Source organism: Gekko japonicus, unplaced genomic scaffold (genome assembly GCF_001447785.1).
Source record: "Gekko japonicus isolate JY-2015 unplaced genomic scaffold, Gekko_japonicus_V1.1 scaffold931, whole genome shotgun sequence".
Taxonomy (NCBI): Eukaryota; Metazoa; Chordata; class Lepidosauria; order Squamata; family Gekkonidae; genus Gekko; species Gekko japonicus.
The window spans coordinates 528,587-553,847 of record NW_015167566.1 but is presented as its reverse complement, the minus strand read 5'-3'; the positions used below and the strand labels follow the sequence as shown (position 1 = coordinate 553,847).

General features: G+C 46.1%; 1 protein-coding gene across 1 annotated transcript in view; it reads right to left on the bottom strand.

Moving 5' to 3' along the window:
• The window catches only part of ATP8A2 (ATPase, aminophospholipid transporter, class I, type 8A, member 2), a 224,812-nt gene that overhangs the window by 144,937 nt on the left and 54,614 nt on the right, over positions 1 to 25,261 (bottom strand). Inside the window, exon 2 of the mRNA XM_015413822.1 lies at positions 71 to 215. Coding sequence (XP_015269308.1) covers positions 71 to 215 — 145 coding nt within the window. The remainder of the gene's footprint in view (positions 1 to 70; positions 216 to 25,261) is intronic.

Here is a 25,261-nt window from a genome sequence, read left to right as displayed (position 1 = left end):
ATTTTCCTGCTGGTCCTTGCACAGTTTTCCCCCCTCACCCCTTGCCTGCCTCTCCCTTGCTGGCACTTACCTGACCCGGTTGTCATGGAACTTGCTGGGCTGGGGCTGGTTCAAGTAAATGGTGCGGGCTGCTGCCTCCTCGTGGTCCACAGAGGACATGGCCCCGGACATCTCATCATCCGCCTTCTTGTAGCCCGAAGGGGGGCAAAGGGGTCCTGCAGATCAGCAGCAGCAGCAGCCGAGGGGGAGAAAGAGAGAGGGGGGGAAAATCAGTGCTCAGAAAGAGTTAGAGGGAGCAGAGAGACGGAGAGAAGACCAGGAGGAGACTGTGCGCGATGCAACCATCCCGCCGTGCATTTTATCCAGCGCCGCCACCCCTACCCCTCGCAGCGTCCGCGCCTCGACCAGCGGACCTGGGGAAGGAGGAACCCCAGCAAGAGCTGCAACCTCAGTGTTGTTGCCCAGCCCAGCCCAGCCCTGCCCTGTGCGTGCGCGCCTGGGAGTGAGTGTGTGTGCGCGTGCAAGACCAGCAGCACGCCGGAAAGCCCGGCTGGCAGCGAGAGGGAGAGAAAGCGGGAGCGGAAGGGAGGCGCAGACCTGGCCCGCCGCTCGCGCAGGCAGCGAATAACAAACAATACTCAAAGTCAGGCCAGCGGCGCCAGGCGACACCCCCTCCAGGCCCGGCCCTACGAGTTTGAAGTCCACCCACTTATTGATTGGCGGCGGCAGACCGGAGGAGAGCCTCGATCGCGGAGATGTAACGGCGGGTTTCGTTTGCGCGGCGGAGGGGCTGGGGGTGCAGGAAACACACGTGCCGGGTTTACCCGGGGCCGGAGGATCAAATAGTCGAAAGGTCCCAAGAAACTGGCAAGGAAGGCAAAATGCAGAGGCGAAGAGGGAACAGGGTGGATCGAAGCGATGGTTTTTGTTTGTCCCTCCCCCGAGGAGTCTCCACCCTAATCTTCAGCTAAAAGAATAACTGATGAATAATGCAGGGTCCCCGTGGAAAAGGGGAGCTCAGACACGGCGGGGGGGGGGGGGGGGGGGGGGGAGGAGGAGGAGGGAACAAAGCTGAGAGGGAAAAGCTCCTGCAATATATGCGTTTGTGGGGGAGGCAGGATTTGCCCAGAGTTCCTCCCTTGCACTCAAACCAGAGGAAAAACAATGAGACGAGAGAGAGGTCACAGCCCAAAGGAAAGAATGAACAGCAAAGCTTCTTCTTGAAAGTCCAACTAGAGCTGGGTCCCCCCCCCCCCAGGGAAAAAAGGTTGCCACGTGCCAACCTCCAGATGGTAGCTTGAGATCTCCAGGGATTGCAGCTGATCTACAGGGGCCAGGGATCAGTTCACCCAGAGAAAACGGCCACTTTGGAAAGTGGACACCCCACTGAGTTCCCCCCCCAAAAAATCCCACCTTCCTTAGGCTCTGCCCCCAAAACCTCCAGGCATTTCCCAACTGGGAGCTGGCAACCCCAACTCTGCTAATGCGTGACTCAGTGTACTGGCTTATTGTACTGGCTTATTGTAGTGGACACGAGGGACAGCCCACTGTTTGAATATCCCCAAAATCTCTCCTCCACCTGAAGGTGGGGATAATTACATTGGCCTACCATGAGAGTTGCTGTAAAGATCACTGAAAGAGAGATGTTCCATCGTAAATAATTTTATTTTTATAACAAACGGACACAAACAAAACTAAACATGATACATACAAACATACAGTGGGAGAATCCCTCCGACTCTTTGAATTATCTGTTGGGTTATCCATACCTCTCTCAATAAAAGTATATTTCTACATCTAATAATGTTAAATATAACTTTTGCACATTTTATTATAGATACACGCATTGTCCTCTGTTTTGGTTATGTTCACGCTTCATTTAATGTATTCTTCAATCCATCTGTAAAGTCTTGACCATGTATTTTCAAAGCTTTCCTCTTTATGTCCTTTCAGAATTAAAGTTAATTCATCCATTTCGGCAGTTTCAAGTAGTTTGTTTATTATTTCTTCTTTGGAAGGTGTCTCCTTTCTTCTCTAATATTTAGCAAGAAAGAGAGATGTACCATGCATGCTCTAAAAACATGGCTAAGGACTGTCCTTGAACACTCTAAAACATGGTTAAGTATTTAGGGATGGCAGCCTCCAGGTGGGACCTGGGGATTCCCCAGAATTACAGCACATCTCCAAACTACAGAGATCAGTCCCCCTGGAGAACATGGATGCTTTGGAGGGGAGACTCTCTGGCATTGTACCCCATTGAGGCCCCTGTCCACCCCACGCTCCATCCCCAAATCTCCAGGAAATTCCTGACCTGGATCTGGCAACCCTGACCTGGATCTGGCAACCCTCCCCCCCCATCCCCTTCCAGTTGCCAAGGGGGACCTAACAACCCTACGTATTGTTACAGTAGGTAGGTAAGTAGGTAGGTAGATATAGACAGACAGACAGACACACATAGGATCATTCACAGGAAAGTCAGCCCAATACTTAACTGGACTCCAATAAACCTATTATCAGTGTCCTTTCAGAACTCTATCCAAAACACACTTTAGGAAATATAATATGGTCCAGCTCATGCACGACTCTATAATACCAGTCTCATATGATTGATTCAAAATGCAGGTAGGATAACCCATGTTCAAATGCTTCTCTGTGCAAAACAAAACAGTTACCTGCATCTAGGTGAGTTTCTTTGGAAAAAAGGCCACAAGAACACTCAAGCATGCACTCCCAAACATTTATTTTGATTTCACAGAGTCCCAGAAGTGCTCTACCATGTGATAATTCTGAACGCGATGCTTGGAGGGCCGATTCAGACAATTGTCCAACAGGAATTATTACGTGATACCGGAATTATTACATTTAGCAACTTAGCTGAGGCAGTATGTCTTCCAAGTCAATTTTCAAGCAACTTGATTTAACATATCCCCCCCCCCATTGCTTCCAAACTGTAAATACCACACCGTTTCCCAAGTTGCAAATCCTGCGGCCATTTTTCTATGTAAAGACTGGTACCTATCAAAAGAGGGCTCCATTTTATTGCCATGTCCCTTCTGTGCTGACAGTGATTTTATTGGACAAGCATTTGGCAGTTCCTGCTATTATTCGAAACCCTCTCCTTCACGTTTGCGAAGACTTTTAATCTTTTATTTCCTCCCTTTTAAATACATTTGGAAATTTTATAGAGACATCTTTACGAGGTCTTCACTCTCTTTTTTCTAACTTCAGCAAATTTAGCTTCCCCCATCACTATAGCTCTATGGTGGGAAAAACTTTTTAACAGAGGCTCTGTCAGGAAAAAACTCAGCAGACCTCATCACTATAATGGCTGTCACTAATCTCACTAAGAGCCACCACACTTTTAGATTTATCAGCAGATTTCCTTATTTTCACCTGGTAAGAATATGCAAGGGAGGGAAGGTGGTATGGTACAGCCCATTCTCCTTAGATCTCGAAAGCTAAGGCAGGGTCGGTACTTGGAAGGGAGACCACTGAGGAAGAATTTGCACAGGAAGGCAATGGCAAACCACCTCTGCTTCTCACTTGCCTTGAAGGCCCCTTGCTGGGGTTGCCATAAGTTGGCTGAAACTTGTTGACGCCACTTTACACACATAGCAAGAATGTGCAAATGCTTTCCCATTGAGGTTTTTAAACATTGTGGTTGAAATATTCACAGATCTCTGCTTCTCCTTCCAAGAACACTCTTTGGAATGGAATGTGTAGGAAAGATCGCTATGTTTGCATATTGGCGTTTCTACTGGACCAACAGTAGAACAGGACCAAAAGCAGCTTACATTGTTTTCCTCTCCTCCATCTCCTCGCCTCCATTTATTCAATTATTAATTAACTCAGTGAATAATTAAATTGTAGACTTTAAATTAAAGCATAGATGGCTTTACAATGGGGTTAGACAGATTTGTGCAGGGTATGTCCACCAATGGCTACTAGCCATGATGAGTAAAGGAAACCTCCACATTCAGAGGCAGGAGGCAAGGGAAGGCCTTGGCCTCTGTGACTTCTTTGTCAGCCCCTCAGGGCAACTGGCTGACTGCTGTGAGAAACAGGACGCTAGACCAGATGGACCACTCCTCTGATCCAGAAAGGCTCCTCTAAGTCCTTACAGTCATTTTATCCTCACAACAACCCCAACCCCATGTGTGCCTGGCCCAAGGTCACCCTTCAAGTTTCTGCAGTAGAGTGGGGATTTGAACCCAGATTTCCCAGATCCTAGTTCAGCACTCTAACCACTACACTGCACTGGAGAAGGGGGGGGAGGGTAGCATATGAATCCAGGGAAGGGTTAAAACTTAACAGAAACACTGAATGAGAGACTGTGGGCAGACCATGTTTCACAGGAGAAGAGGGAACAATATACCCCATGGCACAGAAGCAAGAGCCCCTTCTCCCAGATATCTTAAGGAATAACCACATCAGTGAGACCCATAAGGTCATGAACTACAGCATAAGGTGACTGTACAAAGTGACTCTCAATCATCATCAAATAGCATCAGTTCCTTAAAATCACATACAGCACTTGGGGGCACATTCAGATCTTTAAAATAAGGATAAATGGTCAAAGGAATAGGCACGTCTCAGGCAACAGGTCAGAGTAAGCAAGATATCAAGATATGAAGCTCTATTTTCTTCTTTTAACCCTGCTACTTCAGCTAAAGAAGAAGAAGAAGAGATTGGATTTATACTCCGCCCTTCACTACCCAAAGGTGTCTCAGAGCGGCTTACAAACTCCTTTCCCTTCCCCTCCCCACAACAGACACCCTGTGAGGTAGGTGGGGCTGAGAGAACTCTTTTGAGAACTGCTCTTTTTCAAGAACAGCTCTTATCAGAACGCACGTGCAAAGTAATTAATTTCTTGAGTCACTGCTGGGTCACTAAGAGCTTGTCCAAGTACTATACTGACTTCAGTGAATTTTGGACAGAGCCCATCAAAGCATAGAACGTGTGGTCCAGGGGGCATGCAATATGCTCCCACCCACCCCCGATGTAGGAATCTTAGGTTCAAGATCTATCTCTGCTACAGAGTCACCAAACAACTTTTAGATGAACATCTTTAATCTCTGCATGAATCAACCAATCAAAACATTATTGTTTAGCCCAGGGCCATACCAAAGATTTTTTGAAATGCAAACAAAAGTTCCCACTGATTATAATAATGATGGTGAAAAGTGGCGTCAAATCACAGCCAACCTATGGTGACCCTGTAGGGTTTTCAAGGCAAGAGAGGTTCACAGGTAGTTTGCCAATGCTTGCCTCTGCGTAGCAACCCTGGACTTCCTTGGTGGGCTCCCATCCCATTACTAGCCAGGGCCAACCCTGCTTAGCTTCCAAGATCTGAGGAGACTGGGCTATCCTGGGCCATCTAAGTCAGGTGTGAAAAGTTTATAAAGAATAAAGTATGCATACCAAGAAGTGAAAAGGGGGGGTATAAAGGGATATCAAAGAGAAATTTTTAAAAACTGGAGAGGCAATAAAGAGGATCAAATTAAGAGGCTTGATATTGTAAATAGTAATGACATTATAAAGGCTGGAGAAAGAAAGGGTTTTTTTCCAGAGCTAAAGGAAATGCTCATGATGTCTACAGTCACATTTTTACTCCTGATAAACAGATTTTGCAGGGTTTTATATCCTTTCAAAACTGTGCAAACCTGTTCAACTACAGAAAACAACAGGATAAAATAATCACTTATTTTATTATGTATACCACTTTTATTATGGCCCTGGTCACACGGGCCAGATATCACGGGGGGAGGCGTGGCTGTTTGCCCCGGGGCAAAATAACGCGCGGTTGCGCGATTAGACATCCCGTGGAGGTTCCGTGGAGATCCCGTGGAGGTCCCGTGGGTAGGGGGGAGGTGCCAATCACAGGATAATCCTGCGGCGCGGCAAAGAAGCGGCACGGTGCGGCAAACAGGTTTGTTTTTTTCTGTACACCAAAGTATGCACATGCTCCGTTGGGTGCTTGTGCGCATCCATGGAGACTTGGGGGGGGACCTTTTTGCAAGGGGACATGGGCGGGCGCCGGATGCCACTGGAAACGCGATCAGACGCCCGCCCGTGCCCCGCAGTTACCGGAAACTAGTACCTCAGAGGTACTAGTTTTTTACCCCGCATCTTTGGCGGGAAGCCTCGGGTGAGCCACGGGAGCTCTACGCTTCCCAGATGTGACGGTGAGATCGCGCCCGGAAAATCTGCCTATCTTCCGTCTCTCTAGCGTGGCTAATGTTCCGTGTGACCGCAGCCATTGTATACCACTTTTCTCACATTCTGCAGGGCTTAAATCCATTACTTGTTGCCTGCGGCACTGGCTGACCTCCACACAAGGGTTACCAAAAGCACATCCAGAAAAGCTCTTGCTTTACAGAGCCTCTGGAACCTCTGCAAGGCTAGGGCCTTCCTCACCTCCTCAGGGAGAGTGCTCCCCAGAACAGGAGATTCTACTAAGAAAGCCGGAGCAGAAGCAGTTCTCACTGGCAGAGAGGAGGAACAGCTAATAATCCTTGGTCTGATGATCAGAGCTGCTAAATAGGCACATCTGGGTAGAGATGGTCCAGAAGTGGACTGGCCATTGAACTTACAGGGAAATTTCCCAGTGGGTTGCTGCACTAGAGGGCCACTGACAACAAGCAAGGCACCTGTACCACATTATGCAGCTGCCTTATATCTGCTCAAACCCAGGTCCACCAGGACTCCAGACTCTGCTTTCCTGTGTCTCAGATTGGTTTTCCTGAGCTACCTAAGATCTAACCACAGGAGATACCAAGGACTGAATGTGGGACCTTATGCAAAACCCATCCCACTGATCAGACTTACTATTTTAAAAGGTAAAGGATCTTGTTAGACCTCTCCATAGAGGAAAGCAGGGCTGACAACACATTCAGCCTTGTTGATTTGAAGAAATGGTTAATTCTATAGCTGTTGTACAGAGAGACACTGACTGGACCCAAACAAATCCTTGGGCAAGGGAATTTTTTCCCCTAGTTTTGTTTCATTATGTTTCCCTTACACTGCTCCATGGACTGAATGAGAGACAGCTCCTGATGTTCCTACGAGTTTTGGAGGGTGCCATATCAGTAATGCAGCAGGTTCCTTTTGGAAGTCTGAGAAGCCTTTCTGCACATACAAAATTCACCCAGCAGGTCATCACTGTTAAGGCCATAGATAATCATGAACAGATACGGTCAAAACTATCCATGTGAAGACCAGCATTAAATGTATTTGCACTGGGGAAGCTTCAAGCCAAATTCACAGTGAAGTTACTGTTTTGCTAGATAAGTGCATGTGTGTGTGTGTGTGTGTGTGTGTGTGTGTGTGTGTGTGTGTGTGTGTGTGTACTTGAAATTGGGTCCTAAATGACATTTCATGTCCCTGAAATTATGGAGCTTGAGCTTGTAAATAGAAGTTGACACTGAAAAGCCTTTTATTGTATTGTCCACGTTTCTTGAGAAATCTATAAATCTGGAAGTCACGATATAATGGCTACATAAATCATAAGATGTGTTTCACTGCCTAAGTTAAGTAAAGATGTTTCTTAAAGAATGAACAATAAAAATGTTTTGAAATGAGAATATAATGTATTCCTTAGTCTCAGCAGTTCTCTTACAAAGCTCTCCTTTGAGTGAGTGACATTCAAGTCGGTCTTAAATGACAAAAGGAAAGTCACACATTGATTAGAATTATTTTTCCCCATGGGTTGGATCCAGCCAACTTTTTCACTCCATCTCATATTATTCTTCTCTTTACTCCAGCCCCCATCACACATGCCTTTTGTTCATGCGGGTCCCATGACCCCCAGCATAGTCTTTTTGGTGATAAAAGGGGGCCCTCTCCTCCAGTGGACAAGCTGGATGCAACCCAATGGATCCACCATTGCATTTTCTAACTTGGCCCCACTGCTGTATCTCCTGATGGCACCTGGTATTTTTGGCCACTGTGTGACAGAGTGTTGGACTGGATGGGCCATTGGCCTGATTCAACACTGGCTTCTCTTATGTTCTTATGAACAGTTTCCATTCTGTTCATCCTTCTTCTCTAAGAAGCATTGTGGTTTTGGTCACTGTCACATCTAATTTGGTCAAGAGTGCTAAAACAATACCCATACATTGCTATGTGGTTAAGTGCATGGACTCTAATCTGGGAGAACCGGGTTTGATTCCCCACTCCTCCCCTTGCAGCTGCTGGATGACCTTGGGCAAACCATGGTTCTGTCAGAGCTGTTCTCTCAAGGACAGCTCTGGAAAGAGCTCTCTCAGCCCCGCCTACCTCACAGAGTGTCTGTTGTGGGGAGGGGAAGGGAAAGGAGTTTGTAAGCCACTCTGAGACACATCCCCCCATAAAGACACAATCCCACACATCCAACTCAGATCTCCCTGCATGTTTTAATGGGTCAGGGCTGCTCCAGGTGAAAGTATGTCACATTCATATAGTACTTTGAGCACAGAATTTATGTTTTCTTGCGATGCAATTTGTTGTATACATGGTCTTGGCTACCCTCTGGAAAAACAAACAAACAAAGCAGTTCCACATTCCAAATCAGAAGATCCAATTCAAGAGGATACCAAATTGTTTTAGCAGCTTATAAAGTAACTTTTGAATACCGCCTTTGTTCACTTGGTGACGTTTAGAGATGTGAGAGAAATATGGACAGCTTGAAGCAAATATTTCTCACAAGTCTATTTTGTCATGTATATTAAAAGAAGTCCAGACGACTTTGCTGACTTCTCTAGCAGCAGGGTTATTTTGGAACTATGCTGGATTTCTTTGAACAACCTGACCATTTGTCCTTTTGTGAACCCCACAGTGAAAACTGGGAACAAAAGGCTAAATTATAAGTGCAACACACTATGATCTAACATTGCACTAACTGCAAATTACAATGGCAGAAACTATCCGTCTGATGAATGAAAGGGTTATTGTTAGAAAGAGATGACATACAGAGGGCTCTTCTTGCAGTCCTTTGTTAAGAAAGCACCTATTCGAACACTGACAATACCAGAGAAACACAACAGCACAGGTCAGGAAATCTGTCATCCAGCAAATTCTGTGGTTCTATCTCCATTCCTTTCAGAGGAGGGATCTGTGACGGTGCCTAGCATAAAGCCCATCAAAATGAACAGATGCTTCCCAGCAGCGGGGACTGAGACCATTTCTGCACAAGTGCAAACCTCCACATTGGCATTCTTAAATAATCAAAGTTCATAAAACTTTCTGCACAACTTTTTGCTTCCCCAGGAGTAGATCTGAATTTAGTGCCCTGTTACCCCACGTTTTCCAAATCTACTTTTCACACAATTTTCCCCCTTCAGATCTGAACTTGCAGTTTTCAAGTGAAGAATTCCTGGTTTTGAATTTTGTTTCCTGCCGCCCTTTTGTGTCATCAGTGTCATGTGTTCACCCTGCCTCCCTTCCCCCTCAGGTCATCCCCTGAGTGATCCACTAATTTTTAAAGCATAATGTTGATTGTGTTACAATGCAGTTTCCCCCCCATTATAATATAGCAATGTTATAACGTTCAGACAAAATGGGCAGCGAAGTTTCATGTAGCCTTCTCTGTGCAATTACCCATCCATGAAGTTCCTTTCCTTTCTTTTCCTTTTGGTGGGAAGGTTTTGTCGCACTTGTATTGTTTCTTCATTCTCCCCCCCCCTTCTCTTCCTCTATAGCTCCCAGTGTATTTTTGATGACAATTCAGTCTTTTAAACATCTAAAAATAATGGAATTATATAATTCATTTGATAATTATGGAAACTCAACATATGCAGTGTTTCCATTTAGCGTGCTTCATAATTATTGAATAACACTGTTATGAGTTGGTGTATCCAGTTCAACGATTGCCAGCCATTTTCTTAGTTAGTGACTAAGGAGGAGTGAGGGACCTTTGAAATGGCAGCAACAATGCTGTTTCCCATGATACATCCAACCTTTTTTTAAACAATGTTGTGATGTTAAAATATTACTGCATATGCGCAAAAAAGAGGAGGTTCCGTCTCTGATGAATAACGACATGGTCGCACAACCCTTTTTCAAAGGAAGTGAAGAACACATGGGGACAGTCGGATCCAAATTCAAGAAAAAATACCCCAAAATAAATGCCCTTTTGCAGAAGGGGTGCTGCATAGTCAGAGCTTCAGCTGGGGGTTCAACTCACTGGGAAACAGCGGCAAAACTGAGATGCGGAAAAGTTCTGAGAGTTCCCCAACCATTAGTCACATCACTTCATCTCATGTTTTTTATAACAGAAACCCAACAAAGGCCCCGGTCACACGGGAGGATTTGCCCTGCGGGAGGGACAGATCGGGGGCGCATCAAGTGGGTGCAATCATACCGCAAAATCTGGGAAGTGACGCGCACCCGTCCCTGATCCGTCCCTTCCAGCCGAAAACCCGCCGCAAAGAGGTAGCACCAAAAGAGTACTACCTACCTGTTCATGCACAGCACGGGCCGGCATCTGATCGCTAACGCGCCCATCTCCCTGCAGCATACGGAGGCCCTGTAGAACTGCGCATGCGCAGCGGGCTCACCTCACTCACCGATCTGTGGCTTCTGTGGCTTCCCCCTGGCATCTGATCATGCTGGGGAGCAACTGCACAGCAGCTCGGGGGATCTGTCTGATCCTGCCGCCGCGCTTCTCTTTTGATGCGCCTCAAAAAAGCCACACTTCAGCCGCACCTTTTCCCCCAGTGTGACCGGGGCCAAAATATACAAGTGAAAGTTGGTCACTTCTATGGAATGACAGAAAGAATTGTAAAGGTGGCACTGGACTTCACTGGGATGGCCAGACACTTCAGATGAAAAGACCCCTGTACTCTCCAGGGTTAGAGTATTAAGACTAGGATCTGCGAGAAGCAGGTTTTGAACTCCTAATCTTTCATGAAAGCTCACTGAGTGAACTTAGGCCCATCACATTCACTCAGTGTAACCTACCTCAGAGGGCTGGCTCTCGGGAGAATAATGCAGAAGAGGAGAGATAAGCCACTCTGGGTCCCCACTGGGGGAGAAAAGCAGGGGAGAAAAGCATTAAACCATAAAATCATAAAGTACTTTTCAAAATGGTGCAAAAGAGGAAATGTCAGCAGGCCCATGCCTTTCTGACAAGCTGTACCTGCTGTAGTCCCATATCCTATTAAAAGAACAAGAGTCCTGCTTGCCTTTGCATCTGAGCACTGCAGGGTTCACTTTGCCCCCCTGCCACTGTGGGAACTGAAGAGGCAAGGCTGCCATGAGAGCTGAGTCTGCCTAAAGCCACCCAGCCCCCAGTGTGCCTCTTTTCCCACCCTCAGCAGTGGCTGGCTGGGTCAAATGCAGCTGTGGGATTCAACTGGCCACCTATCAGGGCTCTCTGCTCTCTTAGCATATCCAGTCCAGACTCCCTCTGCGTGCTGCAAAAGAAGAAATTTCACCATTGGTGATTTTTCTTATCACTGAACTGCCACAAAAGGATGAACCACCTCAAGCAAAGTTTTCCCTTCCAGAAAGTTCTTAAGGGTACCAAAGTTCCCCAGGGATATAGAGCTGGGAAGCCACTTCTTTCCTGCCATGAGCTTATTTGTTTATTTAGATATTTCTACCCTCCTCTTCTGCTAAAAATAGCCTTCAAGAACCTAAAAGCAACATAAAACAAAGGGATAAAATTAAGAACAAACAGAACCAGCACTAATATACAATATACTGAGGTTTTTTCCCCTTAGAAGAAGATAGTGCTAACATCAAAGGAAAACCAGATGAGGTTTAAGGTAAAGGTAAAGGTTCCCTTGCTCGAAAGCCAGTCGAATCTGACTCTAGGGTTGCGGTGCTCATCTCCATTTCAAAGCCGAAGAGCCAGCACTGTCCGAAGACGTTTCCGTGGTCATGTGGCCGGCATGACTAAACACCAAGGCGCACGGAACGCTATTACCTTCCCACCGAAGTGGTACCTATTTATCTACTTGCAATTTCTTGCTTTCGAACTGCTAGGTTGGCAGGAGCTGGAACTAGAGACGGGAGCTCACTCCGTCATGCAGCACACTCGGGTCTTCAACTGCTGAACTACCGACCTTCCACAGCCTGCAGTTCAGCGTCTTAACCACTTGAGCCGCCGCAGCTCCTAGATGAGGTTTACCTGGGGCCTTTAAAATGACAAAGATCAGGAGGGTGCCTTTATAATGGAATAAGACTGTAGTCGACCACGATGATTATTGTAGGTATCATCTTGCTTTTACTGCACTTCCTGCATCGTTTGTCTTGTACTTCCCCTTAGAGGCTTTGCTATTTGTGGTGTCTACCAATTCTGTAATCTGAGTTCTTCATTAGATGTCTTATGTGGTGCTTGGGGAACAGCAGTCCGGGAGACGCCCTCTAGAGTGTGGCGTACCCCAGGGCACAGTGCTGTCCCCGATGTTATTTAACATCTTTATGCGCCCCCTTGCCCAGGTGGCGCGGAGGTTTGGGCTGGGCTGTCATCAGTATGCTGATGACACCCAGCTCTATCTGAAGTTGGGCGGCCAGTTGGATTCCAGACCGGAAGACCTGGACCGGGCATTACAGGCCGTGGCTGGTTGGCTTCGGCTGAGTCGGTTGAAGCTAAATCCGGCGAAGACGGAGGTCCTGTGCCTGAGCCGTGGCGGTTCAGGGTTGGGGGTCCCGCTCCCGGCCTTCGATGGGGCACCACTCGTGCCAGCGTCGGAGGTTAGGAGTCTGGGGGTGCTCCTGGATGCCTCCCTGACAATGGAGGCCCAGGTAGCGGCCACTGCTAAATTGGCCTTTTATCATCTTCGGCTGGTTCGGCAGTTGGTTCCCTATCTTGACCGCTGTGACCTGGCGACGGTGATCCATGCGACGGTCACCGCGAGACTTGACTACTGTAACGCTCTCTACATGGGGCTGCCCTTGTCTCAAATCCGGAAGCTGCAGCTAGTGCAGAACGCTGCTGCCAGGCTGCTGATGGACCTCCCACGGCGGGAGCACATCCAGCCAGTGCTTAGGTCACTGCACTGGCTGCCTATAGCATACCGGATTCGTTTCAAGGTGCTGGTGCTTACCTTTAAAGCCCTACACGGCCAGGGACCAACCTACCTGAGGGACCGCCTTTCCCCATATAGACCCCAGAGAGCACTACGGTCTGGGGCCCAACACCATTTGACTATTCCGGGCCTTTTGGCTAAGATCAAGCATAGTATTCCGGGCCCCAAGGATGCAAGGTTCACCAGTACCAGGACCAGAGCCTTTTCTGTGGTGGCTCCTTACTGGTGGAACAAGCTCCCGGAGGAGATCAGGGCCCTGCGGGACCTTTTACAGTTCCACAGGGCCTGTAAGACAGAGCTCTTCCGCCAGGCCTTCCAATAGGAGCCGCCACTACTGTTACCATCAATGATCCTAGTGAATGCTTTTACAGTTCCGCAGGGCCTGTAAGACAGAGCTCTTCCGCCAGGCCTTCCAATAGGAGCCGCCACTACTGTTACCATCAATGATCCTAGTGAATGCTTTTACAGTTCCGCAGGGCCTGTAAGACAGAGCTCTTCCACCCGGCCTTCCAATAGGAGCCGCCACTACTGTTGCCATCAATGATCCTAGTGAATGCTTGGATCCTAGGTCTAGCCCAGACATATTGCCGGGTCCATCAGCACGAGGGATGACGATTAGAAGAAAAACACAGATTGAGAGCCAGAATGCACGCCATCTAATCTTTAGTATTGTATGCACTTTACTGTTAATTGTTAATTATGTTTTGAATTGAGTATGTTTTATGCAATTTTATAGACTTTTAAGACTTTTATGGTACGTCAATTAGGTACATGGTACCGCTTTTTTAGCCGCCCTGAGCCTGCTTGCAGGATGGGTGGGGTATAAATATAATAAATAAATAAATAAATAAAACATTATGCTGTCTGATTGTATTATTTTATATTCTGTCATCTGCCTTAAACATCAGCAAGAAAGGCAGGCTATTAAGTAAATCAAGTAAAGAAATAAAAGTAGGTGCCTGGCAAATCTGACTGGGGAGGGAATTCCATAGAACAGATGCCACTACGGATTAAGTCCCTCCTCCCAGAAGCCACCTGCCTCATCGCTGAAGGTAGGAGAACAGCCTCTTCTCTTGTCCCTAGTGAGGTTTTGTTCTCGCCTGCTTTCTCATTAGCTCCACGTCCTCCTTAGCTACTCCCTTCTTCGGGTACTTTTCAGTACATGTTACGTCTGCTCTTTCTTCCTCTCAATCATATTTGCTCTTAGGCCCAGTAAGATTTTACCGCAGCTGTGTTCCCACCCTGCTTCCTTAGGTCCAGCTTCCCTCAATTCCCTTTGTTCTCTTCTCTTCAGGTCTCCATCCAGTCTTCCTTCCTTAAAGGATTTGTTTTGTAGACTATTACCAGCTTGGACTCCTTTATTTAGCCACTCTGTCCCTTGACTCCCTTCCCACTAACTCCTCTACTTAACTGACTAGGGTTGCCAGGTCCCTTCGTTGCATGGGGGCATTCCGGGGTTGGGGGGCAATGTTGTGTTACACACTGACATCACCTGGAAGTGACATCAATGCATTGGCAATGTCAGGGGCGACACTCAAACCATAGAGTTTTGCCCAAAAAGCAGAGTGTGACCCCCCCAACATCACTGACACACTAATGTCACTTCTGGGTGACATCAGTATGCTGTGTATGGCATCAGGGTGGGGGGGATTTCCTCTCGCCAGCCAGCTGGCCAGCGGTGGGCAGGAGCCCACAAAAGCGGTGGATTCCCCACCCCCATCTGGGGAATGGTATCCCTATAACTGACAGACCAGTGAGAGATTACTTTAAATTTGTCTGTCACAAAAAAATGGCACATGCACAGTAAGCAGGAGTTACCTCATGCCATGACACCACAATACTCTACATTTCTCCACCTCTGCCATCCACAGTATGTTGTGGTATAGCGATGTCACAAAATGAGGGCATGAGCAAGTTTCATTAGACATTATGGTGTGGAGGTAATGGTGCTGGTGGAGCCATTTTCAGTAGCAGGTGCACATTTGGCATATTGTTTGCTCTGACCCTGAACTTTGCAGTCCTCAATCTTCTGACCATTCTGAAACCTTTAGTATCTTTAGTACCTGTGCTTTTGTGATTCAATGATCGATCAAATCAAGTCATGGAAGTGGACTGCTGCAAATACTGTATTGATAACAACTTCCTGCAGAAGTTAAAATGTTTGCAAATATTCCATAACATCACTTCACCACAGCCAACTGATGCCTCATCACTGCTGTCACCACAAAATCCCTTACAATGTACATACAGGCAAAACGGAAAGAAAAACTACAAAAATAACTAGAGGACCACATAAATTGATCGCAGAGGAAATTAAAAGAACTAAGTAAGTATAAGTCTGGCTATCATCCAATATGACAATACTTAAGTGTCCCAAGGTTGAAAGCCTTAAAGCACATTAAATGACTATTGAGACATTATAAACAGGGACAGACCAGTTTTGTTATTTTTAAATTTCAAAATCTATATTGTAATAAATACGATATTCTGTGGTCTTGAAGAACTGAAAGTAATTGGGTGAGATGCTCTGATATCACAGAGAGGCTGGGCAGGAAAAGGAAGTTAAAGGGGGAGGGACAAAGAAGACAGACTCAACAAAAGGGTCCTGCACTGGCAGGAAAAAAAGGAATGGAAGAAAGAACCAAGTAAAAGGTTGGGGGAGGGAGTGTGATCACAGGAGCTGCTTCAGCAGCAAATAGTGAAAGAGCAGATAAACTATGCAGCTCAGCTGTCAACAGTGTGAACTCCTAGCTCAAATATTTCCACAACTGTGAAACTTGCTTAGGTTACTATGTTCACACATGTAACCAGGCCTGAGGGCTGAAAGGCCAATTCAATTGAACTCCATCAGCCTCTTGGTATGAACCATGAGATTTTACCAAGTTCCATCAATGGCTTCGATTCTGCGGATCATGGCTTGAGACCAGTATTCCCTTCCCTCTAAGCTGAGTCAGTGTTAGCTAGCTCACAGTTTTTTAGCCTCCGGCTCACAGATTTTTGTCTTCACTCAGGAAGGATGGCTCCAGAGCAGACTAATTTATGCAGTAGCCAAATCACTCACTCACAACTTCAATGCCAGTAGCTCACAAAGTAGAATTTTTGCTCACAAGACTCCACAGCTTAGAGGGAGCATTGCTTGAGACATAACAGATTTCCATCAGAGAAGCATATTTTTCTCAACTCCCAATCCACTGCAGTTCAAAGTACTCAAACCCCAAATGAGAACACATACACACACCCGAACACAATGAGGGGAAAATCAGAGTGAGTGGCTGGAATCAGCAAAAAATCACACACACTCACTATTCTTCTTCTTCGAGAGCCAGTTTGGTATAGTGGTTAGGAGCACAGACTCTAGTCTGGGAGAACCGGGTTTGATTCCCCACTCTTCAACATGCTGGGTCAGTCATAAGTTCTCTCAGAGCTGTTCTGGAAAGAGTAGTTCTAGAAAGAGCTCTCTCAGCGCCACCTACCTCACAAGGTGTCTGTTGGGGGAAGGGGAGGGAGAAGGAGATTGTAAAGTGCTCTGAGACTCCTTCGGGTAGTGAAGGGCGGGGTATAAATCCAATATCTTCTTCTTCTAGTTGTGGAAAATTTCTGTGGGATCCACTTAATACAAGTTTCATCTTACCTCTGACCTGCCAGATTCCACCTTGGTTTTGTTTGTACTGTCACCATCCACCCAACTGTGGCCACAGTTTCTTAAATTAAAAGTAGGCAATTCTGTGTGTACGTGCACCCAGGATCAGATGCTAGCACTGAACAGCTCCTCCCACTGTTTGTCAGATTAAGATGTAAAGGTTGGATGAGAAAGATAGATATCTGGACATATCATTTGCCATATTATTCATATAATACTTATTGAAGACCTGAGCGACCTGATTTGGCTGGCCTGAGTCTGACATGAAGCCAGATGTTTCTAGTTGGGAATATTTGAAAGCTTATAGAGTACCAGAAGTTGGAGTTTATATGTCAGCCAGTACACAAGGGCTTATATGCTAAGCAACATGAGGTGTAGTGCTTGAGGAAGGCAAGTTTTTGGTTGATATTTTTTTTAAGATATCTACTAACTTAAGGTCCAAGAAACTAGTAAACAATTTGCAGGATTCCATTTGCAGAAGAAATACTTGGCTTTGCTAGAGAATCCAATAAGGTTTTTGTACTCTTAAAAATTACATCTATCTTCCCTGGGAAAAATGACATTGTCACAGAGTACAGTGCGAAAGAAGGGGGGCATCACAAGAACATAAGAGAAGCCAATGTTGGATCAGGCCAATGGCCTATCCAGTCCAACACTCTGTCTCACAGTGGCCAAAAATACCAGGTGCCATCAGGAGGTCCAGCAGTGGGGCCAGAACACTAGAAGCCCTCCCACTGTTCCCCCCCCCCCAAGCACCAAGAATACAGAGCATCACTTGCCCCAGCCTGAGAGTTCCTATCTATACCTTGTGGCTAATAGCCACTGATGGACTTCTGCTCTATATCTAATTCCCTCTTGAAGCTGTCCATGCTTGTAGCTGCCACCACCTCCTGATGCAATGAATTCCATGTGTTAATCACTCTTTAGGTGAAGAAGTACTTCCTTTTATCTGTTCTAACCCGACTGCTCAGCAATTTCATTGAGTGCCCATGCGTTCTTTTATTGCGAGAAAGGGAGAAAAGTACTTCTTTCTCAACACGCCCCATCCCATGCATAATCTTATAAACTTCGATCATGTCACCCCTCAGCCGTTGTTTCTCCAAGCTAAAAAGCCCCAAGTGTTTTAACCTTTCTTCATAGGGAAAGTGTTCCAACCCTTTTATCATTCTAGTTGCCCTTTTCTGCACTTTTTCCAATGCTACAATATCCTTTTTGAGGTGTGGTGTCCAGACCTGTACACAGTACTCCAAATGAGGTTGCACCGTTGATTTATACAGGGGCATTATGATACTGGCTGATTTGTTTTCAATTCCTTTCCTAATAATCCCCAGCATAGCACTGACCTTTTTTATAGCAGTCACACACTGTCTTGACATTTTCATTGAGTTATCTACTATGACTCCAAGATCTCTCTCTTGGTCAGCCTCTGCCAGTTCGGACCCCATCAATGTGTATTTATATTTAGGATTTTTGGCTCCAATGTGCATCACTTTGCACTTGGCCACACTGAACCGCATTTGCTACTTTGACGCTCACTCGCCCATCCTCGACAGATCCCTTTGGCGTGCCTCATAATCCTCCCTGGTTCTCACCACCCTGAACAACTTCGTGTCATCTGCAAATTTTGCCACTTCACTGCTTACTCCCAACTCGAAATCATTAATAAAAAAGTTATAAAGCATCGGACCGAGTACTTATCCATGTGGTACCCCACTGCTTACCACCCTCCACTGAGAAAATTTTCCATTTATACTCACTCTCTGTTTCTGATTAATTAGCCAGTTTTTGATCCACAAAAGGACTTGTCCTTTTATCCCATGAATACTGAGCTTACTTAGGAGCCTTTGATGAGGAGCTTTATCAAAAGCTTTCTGGAAGTCAAGGTAAACAACATCTCTTGGGTCCCCCTTGTCCACATGTTTGTTCACTCCCTCAAAAAGCACTAACAGGTTTGTGAGACAATAGCTTCCCTTACAGAACCCATGCTGAGTACGCCTCAATAGTTTTTGTTCATCAATGTGCCTGCTAATTCTTTCCTTAATAACAGTTTCCACCAACTTACCCGGTATTGATGTCAGACTGACTGGCCTGTAATTTTCCGGATCTCCTCTGGAACCCTTTTTAAAGATGAGAGTGACATTAACTCCCTTCCAGTCCTCAGGAACTTGGAGTTCATTTGGGGCACAGGTTGGGTCTATTTGACTCAGCTGATACCTTGAGTAAACAGAAAGTCCATAATACATACATTAAGCCCACCTGTGTATTGCAGGAAAGAGGGGTAGTAGTAGGCCCACTGTCTTCTAGAGACAATTTGTCCACCATTACTGATCTTGTTCTGGAACCCTGGACAAAGTTTGACAAAGTTTCTCATGATATCCTTGAAGATAAACTGGTTAAGTGTGGGTTGGATGGTGCAACCGTTGGATGGATTCATGGTTGGTTGAAAAATCGTACCCAACAAGTGCTCATAAATGGCTCTATGTCTATGTGGAGAGTCCTACACTTAGGTACAAAAAATCAAAGGCACAGATATAGAATGGGAGGGACTTGGCTTGACAGCAGCACATGTGAAAGGGATCTAGGTGTTCTGGTTGATCACAAGCTAAACATGAGCCTACAGTGCGATGTGACTGTGAAGAAAGCTAATACAATCTTAGGATACATTAACAGAAGCATTGTGTCCAGATCACGGGAAGTGGTAGTTCTGCTCTATTCTGCTATGGTCAGGCCTCACCTGGAGTACTGTGTCCAAGCTGGAGCGTGTCCAGAAGAGGGCAACCAGGATGGTGAGAGGGTTGGAATCCAAGTCTTATGAGGAAAGGCTGAAAGAGTTGGGTATGTTTAGCCTGGGAAAGAGAAAGCTTAGAGGGGACATGATTGCAGTCTTCAAGTATTTGAAGGGCTGTCATGTAGAAGATGGAGCAGATCTATTCTCTCTTGCTCCGGATTGCAAGACTAGATCTAATGGGTGGAAATTAAAAGGGAGTCGTTACCGGCTAAATATTAGGATAAACTTCCTAACTGTAAGAGTGGTTGAGCAGTGGAACAGACTGCCTCGGGAGGTGATGGATGCTCCTTCGCTGTACATTTTCAAGCGGAGGCTGGACGACTATCTTTTGGGTATGTTGTAGGGCTATCTTTCGGATATGCTCCTGCAGAGTGCAAGGGGTTGGACTAGATGACCTGCAAGATCCATTCCAACTCTAACATCTTATGATTCTATGACGCATCTCTACAGTACAATCCTAAACAGAGTGACATCTTTCTGTTGAAGTCAATGAGCTTAGAAGACTGTAACTCCACACAGAACTGCAGTGCTAGTTTTGTGGCCTTTCATTTAATTTAGGAGTATTCAATGACACTCAATCATTTTATATTGGAAGCGGCAAGAGTCCTCTGGCTATGGCCAATAAAATTTCACTGAAAGATTCTGAAACCACTTAAGCTTTCTATACCATACAGCATCCTTGGAAAGCTCAAAGTGTGCAGGCAAATTGTATGTGGTTTAATTTGGCAAAAAAAAATGGCCATGGACTTTAAATATAGACGTATGCCTCTGCTAAGATCAAAGCACAGAGTAGCCATTTCAATTGCACTTCATAGCTCAGAAACATCCTTATGTGCCAACATTAGGAAGTGAAACTTTTTACAACATGGTGATAGATATTTATCACCTACTAATAATGTCTGTTAAGATCTGGTATAACTATATCGCTTCTCGGCCTTTTGGCTAAGATCAAGTGTGTAGATCTGGTATAACTATTGATGAAGGTTAAAGCAGAAGGTGCCCAAGCAGGATTACAGCTGAACATCAAGAAGACAAAAATAATAACTACTGAGGAATAACACAACTGATAGTAGTGTTATTGTTGAAGGTTTTCTATCCCTTGGCTCCATCTTCATCCAAAAGGGAGACTGCAACCAAGAAATCAGGAGGAGACTGAGACTGGGAAGGGCAGGCATGAAGGGGCTAGAAAAGATCCTTAAGGATGTGTCCCTGGCGACCAAGATCAAGTTAATTCATAATATAGTATTCCTCAGTACTATGTATGGGTGTGAAAGTTGGACAGTGAAAAAAGCTGACAGGAAGAAAGTTGATTAATTTGAAATGTGGTGTTGGAGGAGAGTTTTATGGATAGCAAGAAAGACAAATAAGTGGATGCTAGATCAAATCAAGCCTAAACTCTCCCTAGAAGCTAAAATGACCAAACTAAGGCTATCACACTTTGGCCACATTATGAGGAAACAAACCTCACTGGAAAAGACAATAACGCTAGGAAAAGTGGAAGGCAGCAAGAAAAGACGAAGACCCAACACAAGATGGACTGACTCAATCAAGGAAGCCATGGCCTTCAGTTTGCGAGACCTGAGCAAGGCTGTTAACAAAAGGATGTTTTGGAGGTCATTACTTCATAGGGTCACCATAATTTGGAAGCAACTCAGTGGCACTTAACACACACACACACATCTGTATTTCGATTAGGGTGGCCCTGGCCCCAACATCAGCCCCAATATCAGGACTAATTTAACAACCAACAGTCTGGCAAGAACCCAGAGTATGGTGGTAGTTGACCACCGGATGCTGTGAGAATGCTGCGATCTTTCATTAAGATTTATGTTCCTTGAAATTTACATTTTATATGCTATGGTTTTAATTTAACTTTTGTGTCTTAACAGATGTTGTTGTTTTAATATTTATATATATATATATATTCTGTAAGCCACCCTGACCCTGCCACGGCGGGGAGAGCAGGATACAAATTAAATAAATAAATAAAACAATAAATAAATAAAATGTATCAAGCTGCTGCCAAAAGCACAGTAAGAGGTCAAGCTTGTTCATTTCTGGTCATTGTCCACCCTTGGGGAAGAATATAACCTCCATTTATGAAGGGAAAGTCATGTGCCCTTCAAAACATTTACTTCCAAAGTAAAATAGATCTAGTGGAAGGTAAATGAGACTGCTGTCCCTTAGATTTGATGGATTGCTGCTGAACTTGCAGAGTTTTGCCACAAAATAAGTCTGTAATCATTCCTGGCCTGCAGATGCCATAACCACCACTTAAGCCATTTCAGTAGGCACAAGCAATAAAACAATCTTTAGCAGGTAGTAAGATAAAATGTATTTAGAGTTCAGGAAGGAAAAACGTTATGGCATTATGGCCAGAGAACTCAATAATAAGTAAAAGCAGAAACGTTGAAAAGTGCATGACTTCCTTACAAAATTAATTCACCCTCATTTAGCTGCACAGCTTTGCACAGTAAAGGAAATGTGGAAGATAGTGGCTGAAGCATTTAATGAGAGAGCCTGGGATCCTTCCTAAAATTTTACGAGCACAAAGAAGAGCAGGTGATTTTTGCCTAATCCCCCAGCTTGCAGCACCCCACAGTGTCCCTTCAAATATTGTTCCTGGGGAATGGGGGACACTGGGAATATACTGGGGATTTTGCAGCAAGGGGATTGTTGAAAATCAACCCCCTACTCTGCCCCTGGAAATCCTCTGTGGGATCCAAACCAGACAGGCAGTCCCACAGAGCACCATTCTTTCATGTTAAGTGCTTAGGGTTGAAGCCTGATCGCGGGGGGGGGGGGGAGGCATGGCTAATTGCCCCAGCACAGTTTGATCCGTGATTACGCAATCAGATGCGCCGGCAGCACACCACAGGTTTTTCCCTTGGCGCCGGCGGGTAAACGAGGGACCAGAGGGGAATGCCACGCGCCGGCACGATCACGCCACGAGCGTCTGGAGGCAGCCCATGGCAAACGTTTACTAGTACCTTGGAGGTACTAGTTTTTAACGCGCATCGTCGGCAGGAAGCCACGGGTTAGCCATGGGAGCACTACGCTTCCCAGATGTTGCGGTGTGATCACGCTCGGAAAATCCGCCTATCATCCGTCTCTTTAGCGCGGCAAATGCTCCGTGTGAACGGGGCCAGTGATTGTCTGAAGAGGCCCTTCTGTGCATGCTCAGCTGAGGTGAGGCAGGTGGTTGAGTGATCCAGGGCCTTCTTTGTACTGGCACCCTAGTTAGAGAATTAATTGCCCAGAGACATTTTCCTTTCCATCTGTAGAAAGCTGACAGTAACAGCTTTGTTATGGAGGACATTTTGCCTTTGAAAATTAACTCATCTTAGATAAAGAAACAGTATTTTTAACTGAAAGAAATGTTGTTTTTATTCTTGCCTTTGATTTTACTGTTATGTTCACCCAGTTACTGGGACTCAGTGGTACAACACAAACTATGCAGAAGGTCACCAAGACAGTCCCTGACATCTCCATTGTAGGTAGTAGCTGCCAGGAAACACCTTTCTTTGCCTGAGCTGATACCATAGAGAGCAGCTGCCAGTCAGAGTGGACAATACTGAGCTGCCTAGATCAATGTTCTGGCTCAGCAAAAGGCAGCATGTATCTTTTGATGCTTTATAATGTGATTTTTGCATTTCTGTTATTTTTATTCTATGAATGGCTTCAAGAGCATAGTGAAGAAATCTCTCCTTATATATATTTGACTTTTGGTGTCCCTCCTGGACACGCTTCCACAGCCTTTGGCCCGCTCAGATGGCGCTCTCACAGTCTCCCAATCCCGTGGCTGCATTGGCTCACTGCATTGGCTCGGCCCCGCCCACTGAGCCAGCGGGCAGCATTTTTCCCTCAGTCTGAAGGGAGCCGGCGAAGGGGATGGATGGTCTGCTGAGAGAGCAGCAACCCCTCCACGGGGGAGAAGGAGGTAGACCTAGGGAGCGGCGGCAAGCAGGGGAAGCACTCACCTTCGCTGCCCCTTCCGGCCCCTCTCCCTCGGCCACAAGGCCTGCACCACAGGAAAGGCTGCCCAGCACCCTTCAAAGGCTCCCCCACCTTCCTCCAGCAGTGGCAGCAGTGCCAGGGAGGGTCTGGCCTAGAGGAAATGAACTGCGGCTCCTGGAAAGCTGGACTCTCTCCTGAGGAAGACAGTTCTCTTGGCTCTTGTGTGAGACTAACTGTGACTAACTGTCTCCTCAGTGGCTGTTGGTAGGCAACCAAACAACCAAGCTTGCTTCTGTGAGTTAAAAAACAAAGGACTTTCAGCATAAACACCCCCCCCCCCCGCTTGGCCACCTTTCTGTCACAATAAATTTAACATGCCTCTCCTTTTTGGTTCCACCATGGCTGGCTGGCTGGCTAATGAGGTGGGCCAGTGACCATCAAACCATTCTCTTCAACCCCCTGTTGTGCGGTTGAGTTTCCACTAGGGTTGCCAATCTCCAGGTGAGACATGGAAATCTCCTGCTGTTACAATTGATCTCCAGATGACAGAGATCAGTTCCCCTGGAGAAAATGGCTGCTTTGGAGTGTAGGCCCTATGGCATTATCCCCTGCTGAGTCCTTCCATCCCCCCCCAATGCTGCCCTCCACAGGATCCACTCCCCAAATCTCCAGGTATTTCCCTAATCAGAGGTGGCAACTGTGCTTTCTCCTCAGTGCCTGTTGCTAGGCAACCAGGTTCTGTCACTAAAAGGCCCTTTCCATACCTGTTTTGGCCTTTAAGAGAAAACTCATTGGGGCCGGTCCTGATAGGGTTGCCAACTCCAGGTGGGAAATTCCTGGAGATTTGAGGGATGGAGCCTGGAGAGGTTGAGGTTTGAGGAGGGGTGGGACCTCAGACAGGTACAATTCCATAGACTCCACCCTCCAAGCCAGCCATTCCCTCATGGGGAACCATCATTGCCAATCTCCAGGTGGAGGCTGGAGATCACTCAGAATTACAACTGCTCTCTAGGAGGGAGCGGGAATAGATGGAAAGCTGAAGCCAGGGGGCAGATAACGGTAGGTTGACGGTTGGTAGGGAGGGAGATCGGGTTGCCAACACCAGGTTGGGAACTTCCTGGAGATTTGAGGGGTGGAGCCTGGAGAGGCTGAGGTTTGAGGAGGGGTGGGACCTCAGACAGGTACAGTGCCATAGACTCCACCCTCCAAACCAGCCATTCCCTCATGGGGAACCATTGTTGCCAGTCTCCAGGGGAGGGATGGAGATCACACAGAATTACAGCCGCTCTTCAGATGGCACAGATCAGTTCCCCTGGAGAAAATGGTGGACTCTGTGTCATTATACCCTGCTGAGGGGTATACCCTGCTGAGGGGCACTCTCCCAGATCCTCTTTCTAGAGCTCGTCGTATTTATTTCCACAATGTGCCTTATTCCTAGTGGAATATAAAGTTAAGAAAACAAAAAAAATGATCTAGCCAAAGTAAAGCACATTTCATAGATGCTAATGGAAGAGTGAAGAGTGATTAACAGTGCAATCCTAAGCCATCCTAAGCACAGTTATAACCTTCTAGGTGCAATAGCCCAACAGCCACACACACAGAGAAGCATCAGTAAAACCTTTTTCACAAATATGTCGGTATTGCTCTTTCCTACAGCTGCTGGTGGAGATGGTGTACAAACATTCCATATCTTTCAAGAGATGCATATTCTAAGGCTGCTGCCACACACGCTAAGTAATCCACTTCAATCCACTTTTAGTGCACTTTCAAAGTGGAGTTTTACTGTGTGAACTGGCAAAATCCACTTTGAAAGTGCACTGAAAGTGGATTGAAAGTGGATTCTTAGCGTGTGTGGCAGCAGCC